The sequence below is a fragment of the Caloenas nicobarica genome, chromosome 2 (genome assembly GCF_036013445.1).
Source record: "Caloenas nicobarica isolate bCalNic1 chromosome 2, bCalNic1.hap1, whole genome shotgun sequence".
NCBI classification, from domain to species: domain Eukaryota; kingdom Metazoa; phylum Chordata; class Aves; order Columbiformes; family Columbidae; genus Caloenas; species Caloenas nicobarica.
Window position 1 is genome coordinate 159,551,785 of NC_088246.1, and position 26,028 is coordinate 159,577,812.

The 26,028-nt window shown below is 42.2% G+C and overlaps 2 protein-coding genes across 4 annotated transcripts in view; both read right to left on the reverse strand.

Annotated features, from left to right (window-relative positions):
* Positions 1-8,332: 8,332 nt before the first annotated feature.
* Positions 8,333-9,133, reverse strand: LOC135985040 (leucine-rich repeat-containing protein 40-like). The gene has a single exon (XM_065627955.1). The coding sequence runs from the start codon at positions 9,131-9,133 to the stop codon at positions 8,333-8,335; it is 801 nt and encodes a 266-aa protein (XP_065484027.1).
* Positions 9,134-12,580: 3,447 nt separating this feature from the next.
* COL22A1 (collagen type XXII alpha 1 chain) overlaps positions 12,581-26,028 on the reverse strand; it is a 237,834-nt gene continuing 224,386 nt past the window's right edge. For all 3 annotated transcript variants that reach the window (XM_065627435.1, XM_065627434.1, XM_065627436.1), the window contains 8 exons: positions 24,749-24,820; positions 22,867-22,902; positions 22,499-22,543; positions 22,017-22,196; positions 19,307-19,373; positions 18,196-18,378; positions 17,751-17,828; positions 12,581-16,788 (listed from right to left, as the gene is read on the reverse strand). In XM_065627435.1, the coding sequence (XP_065483507.1) occupies positions 16,601-16,788; positions 17,751-17,828; positions 18,196-18,378; positions 19,307-19,373; positions 22,017-22,196; positions 22,499-22,543; positions 22,867-22,902; positions 24,749-24,820 (849 nt within the window). In that variant the 3' untranslated portion in view covers positions 12,581-16,600. The remainder of the gene's footprint in view (positions 16,789-17,750; positions 17,829-18,195; positions 18,379-19,306; positions 19,374-22,016; positions 22,197-22,498; positions 22,544-22,866; positions 22,903-24,748; positions 24,821-26,028) is intronic.

The window sequence follows — 26,028 nt, forward strand, 5'->3', positions numbered from 1 at the left end:
GCAGTCGGTTTTTGCCAGCTTCTGCAGCTCGACATCTCCAGCTCTAAAAACATCAACTTTTTGCCTGTAGCCACCCTCATTTTAACCATGAGATTAGATTAAAAAAAAAAAAAACTTCAGGTTTTTCTCCAACATCATCTGTATTTTGCCAATTTAAGATACAAGTAGTGTTCACAGAAAGAAAAACAAAATAAGAGGCAGATCTGTTGCTATTGTCTGCAGTAAGAAAAGTGAAAGGCAAACTTTTGATACTTCTGAAATAAAACACTGTTCTTATTTATTTTTGGGAAGGGGCACGAAGGACTTGTGTAACTGAAGCACATTTCATTTTGAAAAATAAGCTGTTTCTAGTGACAATCTACCTAGTGCAAATAAAGCAAATGCTAGATTTTTCTGTACATTGTTAGTCCATTGTTATCCTTCCTTTCTGAAGAAACATCTGAAGGTCTGGCATGAACACAATGACATCCAGAAGAGTCTGTGAAGTGCTTTGAATATTAAAACAGGGCAAGGAACTAGGATCCGTTCAGCGTATCTGCCTAACGATTCGGCTAAATGAGTATGCAACATCCACAGGCACACATACCCATGGCAACATGTAACTTATTTCATTTTCTTTTCTAGTTTTATTCAGTCATATCATCAAAAGTGTTCTAGGAAACAAAAAAAATATCCCAGTGTATATGACTGTGCAGAATGTATCAGAACTCTGCTGAACTGGTGTCAGCTTGTACAGTACAAACAAAAATGCAAAAAGCCAAAGGAAAATAACCTTAACATTTTAAATAGGAACAGTCTAAATATGCAGAACATCAGTTTAGTATGTTCTCAACAAACAACACCATCTAATAAGCAAAGAGAGAACGAAGAGCATAGAACTAGGAAGAACAAGCAGGGTCATCAAATGTTCTTGGAAGGGCAGGTAGCTTTTTGATAGACATTAGGTCAAAAAGGGTCTACAGAGGAGCTCTGCCTCTTAGTCCCATATACCATAGGCCGTGCAACTCTTGCCTCTTGTGCAAACCTTGATACCGCCAAACACTAGAAGAGGCAATCAAGGACATGACCAAAGTGCTTGAACCTCACACTAGGGAAAAAAAAAAAATAAATAAATAAAAAGGATATGGGATAATTTAGGTTTATTAGTGCTCTAGGAACAAATCACAGTTATTCGGTCTGGATAAGGCCTGCTTTACATCTGAAAAACAAACTTTGCAAACAGTAACCAAACACAGAACCACTCTGTTATTGCTGTGTGGATGTTTGAAAACAGCTGAAGTGCCACACTACCTACAGTATTTATGTGTGAAAACTATGCAGAAGCAATCAGTCTGGCAGGTATTTAGCCTGTGTGAGCTAACTTCTTTTTCCTGTTCTTTCTGTGAACGTACAGACCTGATTCAAAGGGTGAACCTCCTAACAGCCAGTGGTAGTCTCGAGAACAAAAAGGAATCCTCCTTTCATCTAGATCAAAAGAAGATGTCTGGGTTGATCTGAAACACTCTTTTTAAAAGTCAGAGGGTGTAGATATCCTCTAGTTGAAATAGCTGCCCAGGGAACACACACCAACGCACACTCTGAGCTACTGAACCTGGTTCTTGCAGGATCAAAACTCTCAGTTTCCTGCTGTCTTCCTAGAAATTGCGTGTGACCATGTCCATTCCAAGCCTGAGAAATAGGATTAAGAACATCTGTTTGATTATAGGACACAGCCAGGGAGAGCTCCCAGGTGACAAGACAGTGCCAAAATGGTTGGGTACCTCAAGACTTGTGTCTTCTTCCCCTCCCTGTGACCGCCTCTTCCCCCAACCATGACCATGCTGAAGTCTTCTGCACAGCAACCAAGAAGGGAAATAGAAGTTAATGCTTTCCCACAGGTTTCTGAGCTGCATTTCGCAAACTTCAAGAGGAGTGTAGCCCTCCACTACCACCATGGGGCCACCCAGAGCACATCAGGACTGGCCATGACATGGTACAGACTCTATCAAACCCTTCCAGCCTGGATGTGCTTGGGCTAATGAGCTCTACTGGAGTCCTGGTCCCCGACCATCCCTGTGTCTTCCTCCTGAGGCTGAAGCACCAAGTGGCTGTTTCATTAAAGACAGCTTCTTCACACAGCACCAGGTAGCTATAAGCAATATGTATAGTCTAAGCTAAAAGACTTCCTTTTTCTTCTTTTTTTTTTCTTTGTTTGTTTGTTTCTATTTTTTTTTTGTTGGAGAAGAGGCATGAGAGACAATCCTCACCTGTCTTCAAGACTTGCAAAAATTCTGGAACAAACACACATCTCATAAACACCTGGAAGATAAAACGTCACAGCAGCAGGTGCTTCATGTAGCAGCCTGTGTGGATTTGCCAAGAATAAATTGTGTTGAATTGATCTAATCTCCACTTTTAGCAATGTAACAGGCTTTAAGAATAAAGGAAAAGTAACTGTCACAAATCTTACTGTTACTAAGGTTTTCAAAATGGTTGTGTGTGACATTCTCATAAGCAAGCTGCAGCAGCATGGTCTGGATGAGACGATGATTGATTGGGTGCAAAGCTGGTTTGATAACATATCAGAAAGATTATTGGCGGTGCTTTGTCAGAGTGGAAGGATGTAGAGAGTGGAGTTCAGCCAGGCCTGTTCTGTATCCAGTTCTGGCATGTGTTTTCATTAATGAATTAGACAGTAGAAAAGAGAATATGGTTATTAAATTTTCAGATGGCATAAATCTTGGAAGCATTGTAAGCATGAGAGGACAGGATTTGAATTCAGAATGATTTTGAAGAATTGCATAACCTGTCTGGGGTGGGAGAGGGGAAGCTGAAACTCAGCAGGGACAAGTACAAGGTTACAAACTTCAGCTTATACAAATACACCAATAACGAAATTTGCCAATAGCAGCCCTGTAGCAAAGTGTGCTATCACAGTAGATGACAAGCTGAATTGCTTGTGAAAAAAAGAGAAATCGTGACCATACAGGAGTGAACAAACAGGGTTATAACTTTCAAGATGTGCAGTAGTCCTTCCTTTGGCACGAGAAAGATTTCAGATGCCATGTTGTATTCAGTTTTTAATGTGACTGCTCAGTAAAGTTGTGTAGCCATAGTCTGGAGGACATGAGCACTATCAGAAATGTGGAAAACATGGCATGAGCAGGAAGACTGACAGGCTTGGTGCTTGCTTAACTGAAATAATTTTCATAAGATGATCTTCAACAAGCTTCATTTACATAAAATGCTTGTTGCAAATGGGAATATAACAATCTGTTTTCTAAGTCTCCAGGGAATGGAAAGAAGTTTCAGTTCGAACTTTTCAATAGAGGTGCTCACAACTACTGGAAATATTTCTCTTTAGATATAACTTTGTGACCCTGGCCGAACCAATACCTTTGATGTGAGTGTCACTGCGTACTACTGAATGCAAGTTCCTCATAAAGTTCATGCACCAAATGACTGGACATGGGATCATTTTGTGAGTCTCAGCAGCAGTGAGCTCCAGGCTGGCTCTGTCAGATGCTTAAGTCTGGCAAAACCCAGCAAGCTTCAGTACAAAGACTCAATGTGGGCTATTCCATCTGGGCTTTGCTCATGGCATCGGTCTCTCCCCCTCTTGCTATTTTCTTGTTGCCTGAACTGCTCAAGGAAAGTTTGTTTGCATAGCAGTGAGAATGGCAACACATTTTATAGTTTCCCTAGGAGGGAAAAATAAAAAGCTTCTTGATGATTCCTGAGATCTTTAACAAACATAAGAAATCAACTGTTTGGATGTAACGTTTATTTAAATACAATTTACTATCTCACTCTTGGTTCATGGGAAGAATACTCTGGGGAGTTAAAATTTTCTTTGCATGGCTTAGAGTGATCTTCATTAGACATATTACTTAGGCTTTCATTGCAATTTGATGGGCTGAACAAGATTGCACTTGCTCATGACAAAATGCTTTGTTTCTGCTGTGGTACCACTGCCCATGTGTAGGGAAGTATGTTCCATTGAATCTGGTGTCTCTAACAGCTCCTGATTGTATGCAACCAATTATAATTAAACCTATTGATCCCATGGATTCATGTCAGACCTGAGCATCTTGCGCTGATTCAGTGCTGCATCACCAGAAAATCGTAATTTCTGAAGTTGGACTGGCAAGTTCTGAGATGAGGCTACAGAGCACAGAGGAAGACAGAAAGGCAGGACGCATTGGGGTCCATCCAACCAGCAGGAGCAGTGGCCTCTCTCAGTGACGATGGTCTTTTGTATGTCTACCCTCCTGGACTAGGGAACCCATAGAAAACCTCTGGGAACAGATCCTCAATAACTGCATGTTCAGAAGCTAGCACTCAGATATCAAATATGTTTGCATTGTATATAGGACACTACCTGCAGTGTCTTTCATTTTCTGGGAGTCTGCAAAATTGTTTTTCCTTTGATGTCTGCTAATAGGCAATATATTTGATTGATTAATTACAAGACTTTTCAAAGACTTGGAAAACTGGTGGGTGCTGAATTCCCTTTAAAGTGAATTCAGGATCAGTATTCCATTCTTGAGTGTAGAAATCTGCTGCTGTCTCCAAAAAGCATGAGGAGAACAACAACTGCCCCTTAATTTTTGTTTTGCTAACTGAGATACTCCACCACTGAACAGAAGAGCCCTCTGATCAGTGCCCCTGGCTTGGTGATTTCAGTTCTTCAAGCATTGCTCATAGCTATTGAAAATTAAAAAGCTGAAGTTCACGCAGAGGTAAATTGAGGGAGAAGTAAGTAAATACTGGGATCTAATCTTTCAGATTTATGGTAGCCATGGATTTTAGCTATACACTTTAAAGATAGAAGGAGCCTTTGTGACTTACACTTTGCATAAAACAAGGTGGAGTGTTACAATCATACCTTCGGGTGCACTAGACTTTGCGTTTCACAGACTTCAGGTAGTGGAGAAACTGCCATATCCTCATGTGAACTCTCCAGCATTAAAAATATGCAGCTTATCTGTAGTCAGAACTTGTCTGGCTTGAGCTACCAGCCTGTGAAGTGTTATGCATTTGTATGTTAAATTAAAGAGCCCTCTGCCCTTATATATATTATTATTCTGAATTTCTATTTAGAGCTTTTTTCACTCTCTGCTTTTACACTTCATTACTGTTCTGCTGCAAGAGTTGAAAGTTTTCAAATGAAAGTCCTATGCGATTCCAGAGGACAATGCGATTCCTCCGCACCAGTCTGTTTGCAGTACAGTATGAGGTGAAGGGAAACGCATTCACAAATCCCATGAATGCTGAATATCAGCTTTGACAATTCCCCCCTCTCCCTCATGCCCAAGTATGGATTATATCTAAGTCTTTTCACCAGAGGCCTATATCCTAGCAGTTTGCCATTCCCTGATATTAACACTTGAAGTTTTAATGAGCACAGGCAAAGGAGGGTGCTTAGCAGCAAAACAGATAGTATAACAAATACAGGATAAGCAGTTTGAGATTAGATTTTAATGCCATCTTAATGACAACACCAAGATCTAGTTATTGCTCTGCATAACTATGCCACTAACACAGATGCCAGGATACTGCAGTGCATACGCACTGTGGGGGTTTCTACTTTGGGAAGTGGGATTTTGGAATCAGCCAGGACAAAGGGAGAAGAAGGAGTGACAGACAGCATGATGTCAGGACAGAATTTCTTCTAGCTGAGTAATATACTCAGTTTGCTCAAGCAACTTGATGGTATGGTCAAGTGCCCCCACTTGCATTAATTTCTCAGAATTTCTCTTGATCCCAAAAAACGGAAGAATTGCAGCAAAAGTATTGTCACTATTTATTAAATATTACAGGCTTTAACCCCCCTTTAGCTCCATTCAGTCCCAAGAATGACAGATATATTATTAGCATGTACAATCAGGCTTCAGAAATTATGTCTGCGGGTTTTTGAGAGAGGCTTAATTAAACTAAGTGTGTGAAACCTGATCGGCCAAAACCAAAAGTGAAAGCTGTGAGATGCAATAAATTCCCCAAACAAGCTAAAGTCAGCTTGCCTTTTGGGAATCACCGGGCAAGAAGCAGAAGTGAAAGGCAACCAAAATTGGAAACGGATCCTCCGGCTCAAACCCTGTGCAATGTAGACATAAAACAGTGAGATAAGATCTGACGAGTTTGACATGGGACATGAGAAATTATCCCTCTTACCACTTGTCTAAGATGGTGCCCTGGAAGGATTCGGTGTGTTAGGCACAAACCTCTAAAAAAGACCACAGTTACTAGAATTTCATTCCCGCACATGTCCCAAAACAGAGGAATAACCTTGTATTTACTTGTATTTACTAGAGTAGCTCTAGAAAGGCAGGATGACTGCGCATATTGAATAAGATGGGAGGAATGGGAATATAAGACAATAGACCTGTTTGAGTCCAGAGAAGGGATCAATGGCAGAAACAGGAACAAAACCCCAGTTCTTCAACATCTTTAACTTTGCCACCTTGATATACCCTCTGTCTGACTCAGCATCAGCTTCGGGACCTACTTCACACGCAGTCCCTTATGTTGCAAATCTCCTCTAAAGAACAACCAAGTGCAAAGTACTTGCAGTTCACTGTGCTGCTCCTTCATCTTTGATTCTCCATGCTGCCACAGAAAGAGCCAAGTGAGAAAGTCACCGTGATCTATTTACTCCTTTCATTCCTATATCACACATCTTAAAAATAATCAGCTGTAGGAAAACTGAACAAACTAGCGTGACATCATTTCATGCCCATTGTTGCCATGCACTGAATTATCATTGTGTGATATACTACTTCTATTCTGAATCTGGTTACCGTACCACCAAAAAGCGATAGCTGGTTTGAAAGCCTCACGGAGGTCAGTGGCAAACTCAGGGGCAAATCCCTTTAAAAATCAGTTTATGTTAAGAGGATCGAGAGTTGTGCTTTTGTCACCCAGTAAAATTTCATCACTGATTCAGATCTCTTATTCTCCTTGTGCTGATCTCTGCTATAAGGAGAAGAAAATGACTGAACAAGAGACTTAATGGTCTGTGTGTCAATGTCTCAAGCCCTTTCTCTCTCTCTTACTCTGCCAACCCTGGAAGAACATGTTCAGCTCCCAGCAGGCCTGAGTCAGCCATTCTTCTTTCCAGGAAAAACACAAAGCTGCAGTTTTCTGTATGTTGGCCAAAGGAGAAATAGGAAACAAAGGAGATGAAGGGCAAAGAAAAGTATTTATAAGGGAATGAGAGGCTTTTGATGAGAAAATAATGAAACACAAAGATAATGTCAGAGGGAGTAGCCACAGAGAAAACACCCACAAACAGCAAAGCTAAGGAGAGGTGGGAAGAAAATACTGATGACAGGCTAAGGGGAAGAGAGAGCAAAATGAAACAGAAAGGAGTGTCAGCAAATTTCCATAATGTAGCACTGATGAAGCTTTTTATGATTGCAGACAGGGATTCTCAGAAATGTTCCCTTGCAGGAAGTTCGCATACTCATATTTTAATATCCATGAGCACTTTCTCAGCCTTGCTAGAAGTGAAAACTTTTTTTTGCTAGTGCCGCATGTTGTAAATCTGGGCTACCCCTGCGCATCGCCAAGTTCCGTGGAGGGATATCACTGAGGTCTGCTCTGGATGGACTGGAACTTCAACTCCAGGTCCATGCCACCTCCAGAGAGCGCGACAGTCCTGCACTGAAACTGCTCTTCAGGAGAAGCACAGTAAGAAATATGCCAGAAATACAACAGAAATACTACCAAAGCAATGGAGACATCGCTTGCATGACACATTGTGGGACCTGGACACAGGTTGATTCTTATCCAGAGCCAGACAGAAGCTTGAGCTGATTCAACCTGTGTGTTGGATGTAAAATACCATGGAAAGTAATGAGATTCTGGGCTATGTGAGGCAAAACCAAATCCAGAAGTCAGTATGACCCTAAACACTTCCAGAAATCTCAGCCTGCACTTACTTCAAGTCCAGACTCAAGTGTTGACCCAGTATGCAAACAAACAGTAGGGATTATTGCTACTTACATACCAGTAATTGTTTGCCTGACTCTATCCTATCAGACTATCTCTTGTTCATTTTCTCAGGCTGCTTGTTTGGCTGCAGCATTTCCTGACATAGGTCTACATAACTATAAATGACAAAAAGATTTTGGTTGTCCCTGAATTAATTTTTGAAAAGTATATACCACTATTAAATACTAATGTCAAAAGAAAAGACTGCCAGAGAAATCACCTTACAGTAGAGACGAAGCTTTTGAGCTCCACAGAGTAATTTCACCAGACTTTTCCATCTGAAAGACATTTCCTTGTACAGTTGATTTGCACAGAATAAATCCATCTCAGTTACTTCAAGAGGACTGACGCCAGTTGTCTAGTCTCTCTGAGTCCTATGAAATGACAAGAAATAGTTTTTGATCTCTTCAGGCCCTCTGCTGCAGATTTCAGGAGGAGGAATTTCCAGAGGATTTCCCTCAAAATTGCATGAACAATAGTTGTATCCCCAGTCCAGGTTCACCAGCTCCCCAAAGGTTGCTGGAAGGGACCGTAGAAGGTTGTTTCCCAACCAAAGTGTGCGCAGATTCCTTAAAAGACAGACATCCTTCGGCAGGCTTTCTAGTGAGTTGAAGAGCAATAGCAACGTTTCCAGTTTCTCCAGATGCCGAATGCTGGAGGGGATTGTGCCAATTTTGTTGTCACTCACATCCAGAAAGGTGAGGCTCCTCAGCTGGCAGAGGGGTGCAGGCAGCTCGGTGAAGTTGTTGTTGGCCAGGTGGAGGCTGTGCAGCCTCTGAAGTGCCCCCATTTCTGGGGGCAGTGATCTCAGGCTGTTGTTGCTCAGAGTGAGCCTCTCCAAGTGACTCAAAGTGCCAATTTCGGCAGGGATTTTCTTCAAGCTGTTGGAGTCCACGTAGAGGCAGGTTAGGTTCCTCAGGTGGCTGATCTCTTGGGGGAGCAGCTCCATGCGGTACCTCAGGCAGCTCTCTCGTTCTGGGCTCATCTCCAGGACCTGCAGCTGGTCCAAGCTGAAGACCTGCATAGGAACAGATGCCAGGTCTCTGCCTGAGATCTTGAGCTTCTTCTTCCCTTCATACTTTGGATCGTGCTCTGTAAGGTATCTCCAGAGTGGATCGGGGCCTCTATAGGCACATCCGAAAGAGGTGGCTGCATCCATTGCTCCAGCAGAACCAAGACAGTCACTGATGATTTGTTACACCCTCCACAGACAACCTCTGAGGTTTTTGGTAGATCAAGGCCCTCAGTCAGCTTTCCTCTCTGCCAGGCACATTACCAACGTGTATACAGAGTGTTTGGGTTGCTCAGATACATCCTACTGAGTAAACACTTGGTGTTCTCACTTGATCAGGTGTTTCACTTCCAGCTCTGTACTGGACACAAAACCCAGCTCCTGGGCTGTGACGTTGCCTCTCGTGGTTGCAGCCAGTGAGCTGGTGGCAAATATCTGTCAGTGTTCAGAAAGAGAAACAGCAACGCTGTGCCTTTGCTTTTCAGCAGATTGCTTCAAATCTTAGTTTCACTGTAGCTTTCCTCTTCTGGGAGCACCAAGGGTGCCATTGTCCGAGGAATTCGTTTCAGTCAGTCCCAAGGGATTGCAGCGGAAGCGTCAAGCCTGGGTAGACGAAGCACATGGTAAATTGGAAAAGATAAAGCACGTGGTAAACAGGACAAGAAGAAGACAGACTCATATCTGGTGGGTTGAAAGCGGAGAATCATGAACACATCCTGTTCTCAGATCAGTTTGTGCCTGTAATATTCAGCAAACACAATAAATAATCAGTTTTGAAATCTGGAAGTCCTCCCTCCTGCTGAGTGTATGAACCCCTGCACCACAGACATACCATCTTTATTATGCTGCACTTGCCCTGGCATATTTAAAACCAAATTTTTTTCCTCGCTGGTGTAGCTTTTGTAGGAGACATGTAAAATGCCAGGTTTATGCCAAGCCACCCGGCACAGCATGAAATGTAGAGAGCAGGGCATTTTCCTAGGAGAAAATTGTGAGTCTGAAGCCTCAGGCTTAGAAAGTCCATATCTTTTGCTTCATCCTCTATCCTTAAGGCTTTTAGCAAAAAAACGCTTAGGACAACCATTTCAAATGCTTTTCAAGGAAAGACGTCTCCATGGCATCCCGCAGGCTACTAAAGGTAGAAGACAATGTGTTAGAGGTATGATCTAAACAGGTCTGCCAAATCAGGTCTTGTGAAGGGGGACCATATCAGCTTTACTTTCCCACCCTGCTAAGTTCTGATCTCCTAAGCCCTGAATTTCCTCCAGATTAATTTTCAGCATCTATAAGAGAAAAATGTATCATTTGCTTAGTATCCAGCAGTGTTGTCAGGCTGCTTTGGCATTATGAGCTCCTGGGATGCTGGTGGCTGGTGACAGGAGTGCTGGGTTTCCTGATAGGGACTGTGCAAGCTATTGAGCTGGGGCTGTCACATCTGAGTATGCAATGGCTTGAGCAGATCCTGGGGACACTGAAAGTGGCTACTCTTGTTCTTTAGGGTCATCGTTAATGTCAATGGGCTGTGAAGGCTGTGCTAACTTCATCAAGAAAGGATGGACACCTTACAGGAAAAAGATTCAGCAGAACTTGGGAAGGATTAATAGTTGTTCGTAAGTAAGAATGAGTACAATAAATTGGGGATATACTTACATCAGCGATGAATACAGCAGCCAAGGAAAAGTGAGATTTTCACTTGCAGGGCAAAGTTGCTTACCAGAAATTACAGACCTCACAGTTAACCATAAAAACAAGACTGAAAGTTAAACTCAACTCACATCAAGAAAGGGCTGAAGAAGTTATTGCAATGACAGTCATTTCAGTCTTGTATGAAAACCATCTCCCACATTAATAAGGGGGAAAAAATGTTTCTAAGAACACGTTGTCAAATATCTGTTCTGTGAAATAAGTCAAACTGTTGTGTGTGCTGCCTTGTGCCTAAAAGTGCTTCTCTCTTTAAATCAAGCCTGAGTCTTTCAGACAGCACATCATGCAGAGCCAAAGCTGTGGTCAGAGAGAGGATTTTGTGATGTTGAGCGCTGTTCTCCTCTTGCACTTTTTCACACCTTGAGTTTGACCCTGGGTCTTCCTTTACCAAGGTGGCAGGTTCTTTTCTGCTTCATGCTGCAGGACATCCTTCTTCCTGATGCTGATCACTGGCTCATCAGGAACATCAGTGTATGATTAATGTTCCTCTGTCAAATTGTTCCCTTGTGCTTTCTACATAACGTTCATGAACCAAAATGTAAAATAACAATAAAGAGCCCATATTTTCAACACGTGATCCTGCTAGTGACCCAGTATGAAGTTCTCATCCTCAGTTCAGACAAACTCGAGCAAGAATATTGCCAGCATCAATATTCTCGAGTCAAGGTAAGTAAGGTATTCAGAAGTTGGCCCGTACAGCAAAAATCTGCTTTGTAAAGCAGCTCTGAAAACCAGTCTCATGTTCATGATGTCTTTATGTTTTTCTAATCATTTGTTGCTGTTTCACAAGTCAGAAGACAAATATCTCTGTTTGTGACTTCCAGGTTTAAACCAAATCAATGAATCTAAGGAGGCTTTCTTTTCTTAATTCAGCTTTACCATTTACAAAGGTACTGAAAGAAAAGTCCACACTCCTATGGACCCTTATTACACTAAGGTCCTCAGGTGCTGAAATCGGGACATAGGACGCAATTGGGTGGCTGATGCAGAGACTCTTCCTCCAGCAGCGCTGGCTTTGCAGAGACAGCAGCAAGGACATCTCCTCATGGTCTCTGCTGGATGTCCACCCCTGTACAGGGCTGCAGACTGCGGCAGGGGTCTGCCTTCAGCCCCAGACTGGCTCTGTCCCAGTGCTCCCCTTCCTCCCCATGCCATGGAGCAGCAACCTTAACCCTGAGCAGCTCTGGACTCCAGCTCGCAGAGGCTGAAAGAGGTGGTAGTGGAATTTTTGCAGTCTGTGTTGTTACTGTTGAGTTAGTCAGTGCAGATTAATGCAGGTTAATGATGTCAGTTTGTCCCTCTCTCTCTGAGCTGCCTGGCTGCTGCTCACATTGCACCCAACATCTCGTCACCTGTTACATATACCCCCACACCAACCCAGTGAGAACATGAGTCAGTAATGGTGGAAGATAAAGACAGCTACCAGATCTTTTTTCCATGAAGACCTAGTTAATGTAGGCAACGCAGTCCAGAGTGTTGAGTACTTTAGGATGAGCTGAATCTCCAGGCTTCACAGATGACATCGGAACCACCAAAGTGCAGGTGCCACAGCTCAGCTCCGAATCCCTCTATGAGAGACTTGAGCATGGCATTCAGGTACCCAGACATAAGCATCTTACATCATTTGACGTGATACTCGATCTCCCCCAGGATGACCCACTGCAGATCTGGAAAGGCTCCTCTAGGTCCTGCATCATATCTGCCAGTCCCCTGGCGGTGCCAAGACATTGTCGGATGGTGATATCCAGCCATGCCTAGGCAGCAAATCCTGCTCCAGAAGCTGCCAAAATGCAATCTGTAGCAGGGCAGAACTTGATCAGTTTGCACATTTAAAGACTGAGCCATCAGTAAATTCCATTTTTTTTAGATAATTTTAATTATACACACTTTTTTAATTGCCCAGAATGTAAAAGCTGTGCTCATGTCCCAGCCAGTTCTGTGGTCTGAGCAGAACTTGAGCTTAGCTGCTACAGCATTTTTATTGACTCTCTGGAAAAAAACCCACACACATTTGGTTTAGTCCACAAAAGAGTAGTCTTGCTTTGATAACTCATCTCGAAATAAATATGTAGAATAGAGTTCAGCCTTACACAGTTTACTTATCCCATATTAATAATAAAAGGTGGGAAAAGCAATACTCAGGAAACCAGCAACACAAAGCTGTACTGAGAAGATCCACTCACAAGCCGCACAAAGAAGGAAAATAATCCATTCTCTGCTATGGCTTCCAAGAAACAGCTAATTCAAAACTTTTTAGACAAGATGTACAAATTGATAAATAATTTAACACAAAAAAATGTTTTTCTCAATTTATCCTATTGTTTTGGTTTGGATTTTAATTTATTTATTTGACAGGCAAAAATTTTAATGGAATAATGGTCTGTTTGTTATAATTGCGATAATTTACACATGCACACTTGGTTTAAAATAAAAAAAAAAAGAACAACTCACAGTAATGCCATAAAACCCATGTATAGTAGCACCTTTTAATATACGTAACTACCTTTTAAATATGTAAGCACCTTTAAAATATGTAAGTAATATATTGTCTGGCTCTCTAATGCAATTTTAACAGTATATCCTTTCTTACCACAGGACCAGCCAAAACAAAATCCAACAAAAACATTAGAGTATTCCTGTGATTAAACTTCAGACTCGGAGAACTGAGATGCAAAAGCCGCCACGCTCCCTTTTTCAAGAGCGGTTAGAGGAGAGGCCACCAGAAATATCTCTGTCCTACCTGCCACCTCCTGTCTCTTTGGTCACCTTGCAAGATGCTGGACAGACAATACACGTCCGTTTATCACCTTCTAGCACACACTGTCACCTACTCAGGCACAGAAGCATCTGTATTTTCTGGAGAGCAGCTTCTGACCATGCCCAGGGCTGTAATTGTAGGTTTACTGCCTGCCCAGATGGCAGACCTCATTTGGAAAATAACCTCAGGCCACCTTTCCAGAGACTGCAAAAATGCACAAACAGACTGAGGCAAAGGCTGTTGCAGTTTTTGAAACCTTGCAAGTACATCCTCCTTTCTTACCTTTTATTGCAGGTGACTTTTTAGGCACAGTCACATAGGGCTTGGTTCTGTAAGAGGTGGCAGCTACAGGAACCTCCCGTTGATGACTCTACCCATAGAAACTGGGTGGCTATAAACACAGGTCTTGATCTAGGTCTGCAGCATGTGTCTCGTACTCCTCTCACTAGTGACAGATTATGCTTGGCAAATGTCATTTAACTGGCTGGAGAGAAAACAAGATTTAAGAAAAAGCAGGGAAATGGCACCCACAGAATTCGGGGCATGGAGGCAGCCTGGGGTGTCTCCAGGAACAGACAAACATATGCTTGGGAATATGTTGGAGCAAAGGGAATGAGGCTGTGTCCCCTTTTCTCGGAGGAGAAGTTGCAGAGACATAGTCTGTGCCTAACCCATGCAGATCTTTTAATTTCTGTTAAAGATAGAGGCGTGTCCCTCATGTTTCTAACACAGACTCTTGGTAGTTGCTCCAACATACATTCAAATGAAAATGGTTATCCAAAAAAACCCCCTAGATCTCCTTCAACTAGATACCACTGCACCATCTCACCCACTAGGGGTTGGACTAGATGACCTTTAAAGGTCCCTTCCAACACAAACTATTCTGTGATACAATGATCTCATAGGGGTGAAAGACCCCGAAATTTGTTTAACAGAACATCAATCTGTATCTACCCATCCCATGGTGTACTAGAATGTATTGAAATCTATGCCATGCATGGTGCATGCAGACACACATGATGACAGACAATCTACAGAGGCTGAGGAGTCACCATCATGACAGGAATTCAACGTCACATTAACACAGCCCAGGTGCTATGTTTGACCTCCATAAAGCCTGTCACATATACCCAAAATGATGTCTCGTGCCGTGGTGGGAGGTATCTCTTTAGTAGGAACCCTGTTCTGCCTCACCACCAGAGGGATGAAATCTCACTCAGCCTCAGTTAGAGAAATGGTGCTGTAAAATACAATGTGATCAATATGCTTAATACTGAAATATAGCATGCTGTTGGAAGCTGCAGTACAGTAACAGATGTACCATTGAGAATTACTTAAAAGCAGTAAGCTTTTCACTTCATGATATTTTTCACCTTGACTGGTCTTTCCATAGCAAGAAACACAGTAAAATCAAATCAAAGAGTTTATTTGCAAAATAACAAAAATAGCACCACTGAGAGCTACACAGTAAAGACTTTGTTTAACCCTGGCATGTGAACATGTTTTTTAATTTCATGTTTCAGTAAAACAGAGGCAAATTTTATCTGCTACCAGTTGAGAAAAAGACTCCAAGGCTGGCAAACAGTTATCCCTGGGCTTTAGCCTCACGGTCTGATTCTGGAGTGGTTATAGACAGCTGTGGCTTCTGCTTGGCGTGGCCAGCTTGGAAACGCCATGCCATATGGTGAACATGCCAGCAGGGCAGGGTGTCTCTTGTCCATCTCCAAAAGACCTGATGTGATTTCCAAACACATTCAGCACTTAGTGCCTGTGTCAGGTTGATTAGTCTGATCTCTCACTACAAACAGCTTTGTGCAGAAGAGTTTTGCAAATGCAGCTGCTTTGCTGGCTGGCACATATATCTGAGGCCTGACCACCTCTCATATCCCCACCTTTGTGGGTGGACGTGTCCTGTTCAGAGGGTTAAACTCACAAATGACTATTGTGGAGGTCTTTTCAGACTCTATCTGCTTTTTTTCTTTGCATTCTCAGGTTGTTTTCAGCAATTAGCTGATAGGGGAAAAGGACCAGTGTCTGACTTTTTGCTTTCTCCCTCAAACACAATTTCCTCCAGGTTTCTGAACACTTCTTTGCTCTGACTCTTTCATCAGAGATCAACCTCCTCAGAGACCAGCCTACAACCTCTCACCTACCCTCTAAAACATGACCTTGCGAAGTTGCTGTCATAGTGGATCCTCCAAAATTATGACGTTGGGTCACACTTGACTTCCTGAGATTTTTAATACCAAGGGATTTTCTATGCTGCTCTGGTTTATTTTTGGGTGAAGCACTGGCAGGGATCTGTGAGTCTGCTGGCAATGAACAGGGGATTTGACATCTCTGAGCTCAAGAGGACAGAATCAAAGGTTTTTGCAGAGGTACCTCCCTGACAGAAGGAAGAAAAGCTCCATCTAGTAGAACCAAACCCCCTGAGTACTGAAGCTCTTGCACAGGGTGAAGTGAGGAGGTTTAGATCATCTCGGTGGTTTCTCCAAGCCTTACTGTGAAAATCCCACATGATCCCATAAAAATAGGTCCTATAGGTTACAGACTCACTTATGGGCAGAAGAATATTAAATTTAACAGGCGTCTTCTGGGAAACACACATTGGCTGTTCATAACTATCTGTCCATTGTGAGTTGAATGTACTGGAGACCTTTCCATCTTTGGCATGGCTTTGCCTTCCTCCCCTCCGTGTGGATGGCAGATAGCACCAACAATCCTGTGATCAGCCTGTGTCTCACGGTTAATGCCCTGGGCTGCACAATTTGATTTCAGCTTCGAGGGTAAGGGGTAAAGTTTTGGAAAGAATTAACCAGGTAACAGACAAAAATTTTGGCATCGGAATGGTTATGCATAAAAAGCTACACAATTCATTGATATTATATGGTCTTCAAAAGAGGAAAAAAACCACTTATTTTTAATGTTTTAATATGCCCTGATGTTAGAGAAAACAAAAACAAATTCACATATCACATCAAGGATAATAATAATAATAATTATATTTCATAAAAATAATCTGACCGACCGGCAGCATTTATTGGCTTTAGAAGGCCTCCCACGAAAGAAACACAGTTGAAGACATCTGAGAGCTCTTGGCAGGCGTGACGAATTCAAGTTTTAAAAACGAGTCTGGGGACACTTCCTGCATGCTAGGGCCCTTTGACGTTGGCGGGTCTGGCAGCCAGGCTTGCATAGTAAGCACACTGAGTCAGGTCACACTGTCCATTGGCCCCTGGAGGCCCCTGCGGGCCAGCGAGACCAGGTAGTCCAGCTTCACCTTGAGGGCCAGGTGGTCCTGGAAGCCCATCTTTGGCATAGCCAGGCTCCCCTGGGAGGCCTAAAATAAGAACCAAAACGTCCTTGGTGAGTGGCATTGCTGAGGTTCGGCACTCGGCATTGCAACACCAGGGGAGATGGCTTTGCTGCCAACCTGGGTGCAAACATCAGCTTCTACAGATTGGGGTCTGTCTGGCATGTGTCTACAGGGATGTGGCAAGTGTATCTCATCTGAATGCAAGATTTCCAGCCCCTACAGTATCATTGGGCTGCACAACTGTGCTCTTGCTGTTCTTCTTCTGTCACCAGGCTGTTGAAGCTGTGCAGCTGCACAAGCAAACTAATGACATATAGTCATCATAGAGAGGAGATGAGAATGGGAAAGCTTGAGGCATGACCTGACTTTGGGAGATAACTCATTTATACTAAGCATATCGGGTTAGCACTGTTATTTTAAGGCAATGCAGGGCCAGTATGCCAAATTCAGCCCACAGACTTATGAAAGCTTCCCACAGTTTCCTCCCCCAACAGAGCAGGGTAAAGGCAAAACTGGTCAATGGCTCCTAATTTCAAATTAGAAACAAAATATATTTGCTGCTTCTTTGTCAGCAAAGGTAAAGCAGAAGTTGTATGCCTGAGGCACAGGTGTTGGATATGACCTTTTATAACATCTGAAGCTACTTGGAACTCTGGGTTCAGCTTGGTCACAACAACATTCTGGCAAGTGCAGATAAGACACTTCATTGTATATCTAGTGATTAAATCTGCAGTTTAGATTTGTCCCAAAGGTCAGTCAACCTAGCTGTTACTGAGATGGATCATTATACCTGTCAATCAGGCTGAGGAAACAAAGGTGGCCAGATACGATGCCTGAGATATATTTCTTCCCTTTGGGCCACTTTCTACAGAAATTGCGTATGCCATATTTGTGTTATCCTGATCATCTATCTAACATGGCAGACACCTGTGTCCTTGTAGTGGTTCTAAGCGATGTGTTTTGTGGGGTGTTCTGAATAAACACACCTGGAATTCCTGGAGGACCTATTTCCCCTCGTTGGCCAACACCAGTATCTCCTTTCTCACCCTTCGCTCCCCTTTCTCCTGTAGAGAGGGAAAGAAAAGTAATGAACTGATTAGCATGATGTACAGAACTAAAGAAGACTACCATACATCTTCCATCCACACTGAAGCTAATAGATTTGCTAAAAATAGTTCCTAATTGTGGCTAGTCCTCTGAGATAAAGTGTTAAGTGGGAATGAAGACTCACTCCACTCCAGTTCTGGATAGAGGTGAAAAACACCAGCAATTGCTGGTCGCCTTCACCACTTCTGGTTCAACAGGCTGAGACTGCTACTAACACATGCATTTTGAGGATCACTTAGATGCTACTAAAAGGAGAGGTGGACGTCAAAGTATAGAGGACACATCACTTTATTGAACTTCCCAAACACACCACGTTTCACTCACCTTTGGGACCAATCGGTCCAGGTGGCCCTTCAGACCCAGTCTGTCCAGGTCGGCCAGGTTCTCCCGGAGGGCCAGTTCTTCCTGGAAGTCCTTCCTTCCCAGGGGGACCAGGAGGTCCTGGTCTGCCATGGGATGCTTTTACATGTGCAGGCTGCATTTGAGCCAGGAGATAGGCTAACTTTGCTGTGAAGAAAGGGAAATGTGTTTGTTAAAATAGAAGATCAGCGCTTCAAGACATGGAGAGTCAGAAACAGTGGCCTAGTAACGTCTAAGTATTGTCACAGATTGATTTTTCAGGGTCATCCATTTTCATCACAAAAACTTCCTATAGAATGGAGAAAGAAGGGTTGTCTATTTTCTCTTCATTGATCCAAAGTCTTCAATGCTTTTAAATTAGCATGGAATTTGAAGTCTGAGAGAGTGTAAATAAAATTCTTCAATTACATCACTCCACTGAACCATGATATTTAGCCTCAGGCAAATGTCCATGGCTTCATTTCTGCTGTTCCAAAAGCTGTGTGAGGAGAAGCACTACAGCTCAACATTTCACTATACATGGGGTTAGTAGTGGTCTGCAATTCACGCACTTTGAGAGAAACAGCAGTCCACAGCCACTCCACCCCATCTTCTCATACTGATGAGTGTCAAAATGTCACAGACAGAAATCAGGAATATTTGTCCTCCGGCTGCGACCTCAAAAGCAAGTTTACATCCTACTCTGACTACTTTATTTTCCAGGAACCCCTATTTGTAACTGTTTTAATTTAAATCTTCTCTCGTCCTACCGTCTCAGCCCAGGCATCTGCAGGAATGAATCTGCAGCAAAGCTGTTTTGGTAGCAAAAAGTCATGAGGTGATTAGCAAAGGCAATGGCCTTGGGTTGAAGAAGGGAGAAAGCCCCTGCACTATTGCTGGGAACATCAGTCCTGGGGAACAGTAAAGCTTGCTAAGCACATTTCATCTTACACACTCCTCTTTCCAGGCAGGCTTGTGACATCATTACTTTCTGTAAACAGGAGAGGTTCAGGTGCCAGTTACACCACCACAACTATGGAAAGTATCTTTCATACTCTCAGATGTATCTACTGGCTTCCCAGAGCTAATCACTTACCATCTAGCTGCTTGTCTAACTCCTCTTGGATGAGCCTCCTCAAAGTCTCTAGAGATGGGGGTTCCCCCTAGAGAGTAATAATCACAGTAATAACAAGACATCATAATCACAGCCAGGGGATGTGCAAATGAAACTCTCCACGAAGGGTTTATTAGATTGAATTTCATCACCCACACAGGGCTGCAGGGACTGCCTGAAAGGAGAATGAAAAGGGAGACAAAACATCCCAACCTGCTGGCAAGCCATGGGCTCAACGGTGTAAGCAGGGAGCCTGATCAGAACGCATAGTTGGTACATTGTCCCTGTCTCCTTCCCAGAGGAAATCTCCCTCCAGTACACTCATAGGAGAAGCAATAGAAATCAAATCAGAAGAGACCCTCTGCTCTATGAGATCACAGTGGAAAGCCAACCTCCCTCTTCAGCACTGCACATTTCCTTGCAGAGAGAAACGCTCGTGCCCCCCGAGTGCTTGAGGTGGGTATCTAATGAGCCAACAGGGTCGCTGGCAGCCAAGAGGGCAACCGTGTCCTGGGTGCATCCAGCACAGCATTGCCAGCTGGGAAGAGGGGGGATTGTCCCGCTCTGCTCTGCACTGGTGCAGCCTCGCCCGGAGCACTGTGTGCAGGGCTGGGGACACAGGGTAAAAAAAGATATAAAGCTACTGGAGATTGGCTTAGGTTGGACATTAGGAGAAGGTTCCTCACCCAGAGGGTGCTGGACACTGGAACAGGCTCCCCAGGGAGGTGTCACGGCCCCAACCTGACAGTGTTCAAGAAGAGACTGGACAACGTCCTCAGACACACGGTGTGACCTGTGGGGTTGTCCTGTGCAGGGACAGGAGCTGGACTTGATGATACTCATGGGTCCCTACCAACTCAGAACATTCTATGATTCTATGAATCTAAACATGCTGTAAACACTCAAACACATCACCTGCCATGGGCCTTATCTCAGGGAACAGAAGTCTTTTATGCATATGGTACCCATTCTTCCAAACGAGTATGAAATTCAGCCTGATTTCACGCAGTCGAAGGGAGACAAAATTCTGCCTAATTTCACACAGTTGAAGGGAGACATGGATGTGGCTGCCTGGCCTTTGTCCCCTACCCAGCCTCCAAGGGACAGCATCTTTCGTCTCCTCTCACAGCTCTTTTGTGTGACGTTGCTGTTGAACAACTGTAATAGCTGTCAAAACTCAAAGCTATGAGAACAAGTCTGGATGATGCAAGTGAAGAAATTATTAAAGCATTTTTGGTGTGTGGAAGGAGGATTTTTTAGGTTGTGGCTTTGCAAAACAATTTTTAAAAGAAAGTGGTTTTAGGGTAACCAGACTCTTGTCTTTGCATAAACCCGGAAGAAAAAATGTAAGTATATTTAAAAAATAAATCATTTTGGACCAGAAAGATGAAAAGTTTTACTTTGTAAATCATTAAGTGAGATCTTTCACTTGAAATGCATTTTTAGTTTTTTGTCTAAAATTATTCTTTGAATTTCTGCCAGTTTTGAAAATATTTCTGGGCAACCTAAAGACTGCATTATTTTGTGTATCAGCTATATTCATGAAAATGCTGTTTTTCTCTCACACCTATCTTTTTAACTTAAAAGGATGGAATCTGTGTCCTCTCTGTTTTTAGAAACCTCACGAGGTCTTCTGAATCAGAAGTCACTCTTCATTAAGAAAATATTTTATTAAATAGCTAAGAGACATTTCAATTTTAAGCAATAACATTGCTGGTAATTACAGAGTTGGTCTATTTACTGCCTTCTTCCCAACACAAATTTTGCATGAGAAAAAGATGTGTTTTTTTGGGACAAAAGAAACGATTTTGTCATTAAGTACTAACTATTTGTGATGGCTCTTAGTGTATATCGCAGTAAGTAAACATGATTGTGGAACATACTGTGAAGGCTTACAAAGTATCTTTTCAAGTTTTAACCCTATTAGTTGCATTGAGTCTCCATAATCATCACTGGGTTTCGTCAAATCTCTGTGTTGTTGAGACAGAGAAAGAAATGCTTTGTCTAAATTTTACCCAGCTTTTACATCAGAGATTATTTCATTGTTTATTCCCCTCTGAATTAATCTCAAATTCATCCTCAGGATGTGTATAGTGGCTTTACTAGTGTTGGTAGTTTTTCTCATTCTTCTACATACATTACCCTTAGGTGCTCTCGATATAGAGGTTGTTTCCCATTAGGGAGAGAAAAAAAAAAAAAAAAAGACAATATTAACCAAAAATAGGACTTCATTAATTCTGATGAGCTGACTCCAAGATTTCCAGGATTAGAACAGTGACCTTTCCACAGCTCAGCATTTTGTCATAACAACCAGCAGCAGCGGAAGGCGTAAGACGTCCGCATGTAATGCTGCACATTAACATCCTTACAGAAAGAAGCTTTTTCAGACTCCAGACCCATGGCCATAGTCGCATGACCTGATTTAGGCTTTTAGGGGTGCAAAGGGCCAGGGACTGACTGCTCTGGCTGTCGGTCTGGATTGTTCAGATCTCTTGAAGTTCAATCCACACCCCCACAACACATCCCTGAGATGCGCTATACTCTCCTTTTTATGTATCAAGAGATAAAAACACTTCATCCACATTATAACACACACCTGCTCTGGTTTCTACCAGCCTCACTTAGGTACTTTTCTGACCATACACACTGGGCACTAAAATTACTGTATAAACCCCTTCTCTGGCAGTCTTACTCTTGGTCCTGGAAATCCTGGTTGTCCTGGAGGACCAGGAGGTCCAACTTGTCCAGTGTCTCCTGGGGGTCCATGGGGACCCATCAGTCCTGGATGGCCTTTATGACCAGGTATCCCAGGATCACCTGGAGGCCCTTTTTCTCCTTGAGGGCCTTTTTCACCTTTGATGCCAGGCTCTCCCTAAGTGGAAAAAAAAAAAACAAGTTACCACAACAAAATAAGAGGCAAACTTCTCATTTCCAAGCACAGCAAAACACAAACAGCTGAGCTGGCAAAGTTACTGAATACAACATCTGGTGAATTACAAATTATCCTCAAATTATTACTGACAGAGAATGATTAAAGAGAAGGCTGGCAGGGTAAGAAGCACGGCAGATCTCTACAGCCCATGCTTCACTCTTGAATGACCCCTTCCCCCGGCCCCTAACTCAAAATAGCTCTTTATTTCCATGTAATGAAATAACTAATATCTTCCAACCTACCCTTTCTCCTTTAGAGCCAATTTCACCTGGTTTTCCTGGGGTACCCTGCAACAAAATAAGAGTAAATATGAAAGAGCTATCCATAAAAACAGTTGATAATAAAGCACGTGCCTTTGCAACGATTCTTGTGAATTGGGGAAAATTTATTTCCCTATCAGTCCCACAGATTCCTGAGGGCTCCCTGTTTGCTCTCAAATATCAACAATTCAAGAAAAAAAAAATCTATTTGTTGCAACCCAGGTAGCATCTTTTATGTTTTGCTTTTGTTTGTTTGGAGTTTTTGTTGGTTTTTGTTGTTTTGTTTGTTCATTTGTTTGTTTTCCCCAAGACACCAGTCCTACTTTGAAACAACTGGGAATTTAACTTACCTGCTTTCCGGGAGGACCTTTCTCTCCTGGTTCTCCCTGAGAGATAAGAGAGTGAATTTAGCACCACACTGCAAGGAGCTGGAAGAAAGACCTTATCTAATAACCACAAGTCTTGCTTTCTGTTTAAAGCCCAAGATTTCTTGAGCTACACAACAGTGGGTTTGGGTGATTTGTCCTCATCCTACTGCTGTAACTCATTCCTGGAAAGACACATTCTGCAGTTTAGAAAGCATTTTTTAGTAAAGATGCAGATTGTGTAAGTGTTTGCAAATAAAAGGAAGTCATTTCTACTGAACCAGCTAAGATTGGGACAGATGTTTCATTGAAAGTGTGTTCCTGCTTTCAATACATTTTATTCCTTTTTCTTACAGACACTTCACAAATCTTCATACACTTTACTTGGGCTGGTTTAGCTTAAATAGTGCCAATGTTATAGCCATAACAGTCTAAAGATGTAAAGGAAACAAATTTTGTAAGTAGAGGCACCTTTCTGCATTACGCCAGCTGAGCTAATGGATACAGAGCCAGTGATAAATCAAGTTTGAGAATCATGGGATCATAGAATGGTTTGGGTGGGAAAGGACCTTTATACATCATCTTGTCCAATCTTCAATATCAAATAACCTCAATTTACACAAGCACCTTATCAGGATTTTCTTTTTTTATGCTGTGCATTTATAAAGTGATAATTAGGCAATACGATCTTTGCGTTTTAGCATTTCAGTGAAAAAAAGTCACTTCAGTCCTGAAATACAAGGGTAAAGCAAAGATTAAACTAATTATTGCTAAAATTCTGCCCAATTTCCCACATCATTAATGGAAAGATTATTCTTTATAGTCCATTTAAAATCCATACGCATGACCATATCTACAATGAGTGCATGCAGGTAGTGTTTTTCTCACAATCTGGAAACATATATAACAACTAAGACAGTACTAGGGTACCTCCATGTGTGCGTGAGCAATGTAACTAATCACAGATGTGTGATCACATCAGCTTCAAATTAGGCAGCATCAGATTCACTCAAGTATTCCTTTGGGTCACTTGAGCTTTAAATGACCCCCACGTTTGCTACTTTCAATTAATTTTCCAGAGAAATATTTCTTTCTCCACTTTTCATCATGGAACTCCCTTTCCAATAATTTAAAATAGATAAATAAATAAATAAATCGAAGACTCATCCTGTGGAAGATTCAGCTCTTCCAGACTCCCATGAAAACCTTTTACATTTCATTTTAAGTCGCAATAGACCTAGAAACAAAAATATTTACCTAATATTCACCATCCCATCCTCCTAGTGGAATGTAACATATTCAACTGTCCTTGGAAGGGCTAAAGATATCAGATTTCAAGGCTATGATATTTGGATATGTATAGGTATTATTTTAGATCACTTTGGGAAATATAAGAATGCTTTAATTGCAATGTACCTCTGTTGCTGTTAACAAATGAATTTTCCTTGGAACAGCATATATCAGAAATACCTGTACTATTATCAGCACTTAAAATTTCCCTGTTTAGCCATTCTGGGCTTCATGCTGAGCTATAATCTGAGTAACTTAAATACCCTATACCTGTATTAAAAAGACTATTGAACAAGCATAATTAATGCACACATTATCAGGGCTGACTGACAGACACCAGCTTAGTAAATGAGATTATGGATGTTCATCCATAACAAAAATGCTATTTTTGCAGTGCAGTTTCCTTTGGAAGTAAAGCGCATGGCTTCTGGATCTGTCAGATCTCCTGCTTATGTTTTCTTTTTTTTTTTTCTGTTTTTAATTTTACCAAATTAAAGATGATTGTGTCCCATCTACATCTGTCCAATATCTAAAAGCAGCTAATTAGTGGGTCTGATCCATCCCCAGACATACTTACAGGTGGTCCTCGGGGTCCTACGAAGCCAGGGAGTCCTGGGCTGCCGTTTTCTCCTTTATTTCCTTTAGGACCCTTAGGACAGAAATGAGACAGACACTAGCAGCTCTTTTCCAACATCTCTTTTCCAGATCATGCATTTACAGACACATTGGAACTGGGAAATTTCCCTGTAGCAGCAGGACTCGCAAAACTGACAAGGAAAGACAGAACGAAGTCACTTAGAAAACCAGATTGCAAACACAATGTTTGCATTATTAATAAGCTATGTGGAGTCCTTTCATCAAAAGGAGGTGACAGTTATGGAAGTGACAGGAGGTGTCACGTTCAGTGGGTATTCTGGCGCTGCATCGTTTATAAGGCTGGAGAGTGGAAATGCTGTGATGTGCGATGACAGGGAAACAGTGCAGATGGTCACTCTGCTCAAATCTGAGAATACAACGAACAGACAGCTACTGAGCTCCTCTTTTGCCTTTATTTCCAGGTTCAATTTTAAAAATGTCTGTCTTTTATTTATCTCTTGTTAAATTCTGCTGAACTATTCCTTTTTACAGATCAGGGCAGCTTAGACGGCAGGTCATACTACAAAGCCATTTCACGTACACTTCTGACTTCTTTTTTTTACTCTTATTTTTAACCTTTTATTTCAGAACTTTATCCCCTACCTCCTAAATAAGAACATATCCCTTTTTCTTCTTAAAGTAAAACTTGTCTTCATTTTAAGCCTGTCTTGTGCAAAGGGAGAACCAACAAACCTGACAGGCATGAAGCTCATGACTTTTGGGTATGAAATCAGGACTTGAGATTTCAGGGGCTGGGCTGCATTGCTGCGTGCAGGCTTAAGCAATAAGCACGGTGAAGTGGGATGGTAACTGTCAAACAGCAGATGCAAAAGGAGAAGGCTCCTTGCGCGTTTTACCTTGTGATTACAAGTCAGCAATGGCAAAGGTGGAAAAGAAATCCTTATTGCCATGATAACCTTTCTCCTCTTTTTCAAAATAGAAATATAATATATTGGCTTGTCACACCACATTGTGAAGGAAATTAGTGCATTTCAAGAAAAGGCTGGAAATAAATGGATTTGTGTACAGCACAAGGAAATACTTCCCATAATAACCTTTATGAAAGGGACAGGATTCATTTTAATGACAGAGAAGGAGACTGATGAGATGACTGTCTGTTCTACTGACCAATACTGTCTCATTGCTTCCTCTTTCTCATCCATCTGACTTTATCCTTTTTCAATCTCCTGTGTTATTTTTGGACTGTAAATCCTCTGCAGC

What these genes read in the sequence shown, in the direction of transcription:
- LOC135985040 (XM_065627955.1), bottom strand. Translation starts at nt 9,133, where the DNA reads ATGGATGCAGCCACCTCTTTCGGATGTGCCTATAGAGGCCCCGATCCA.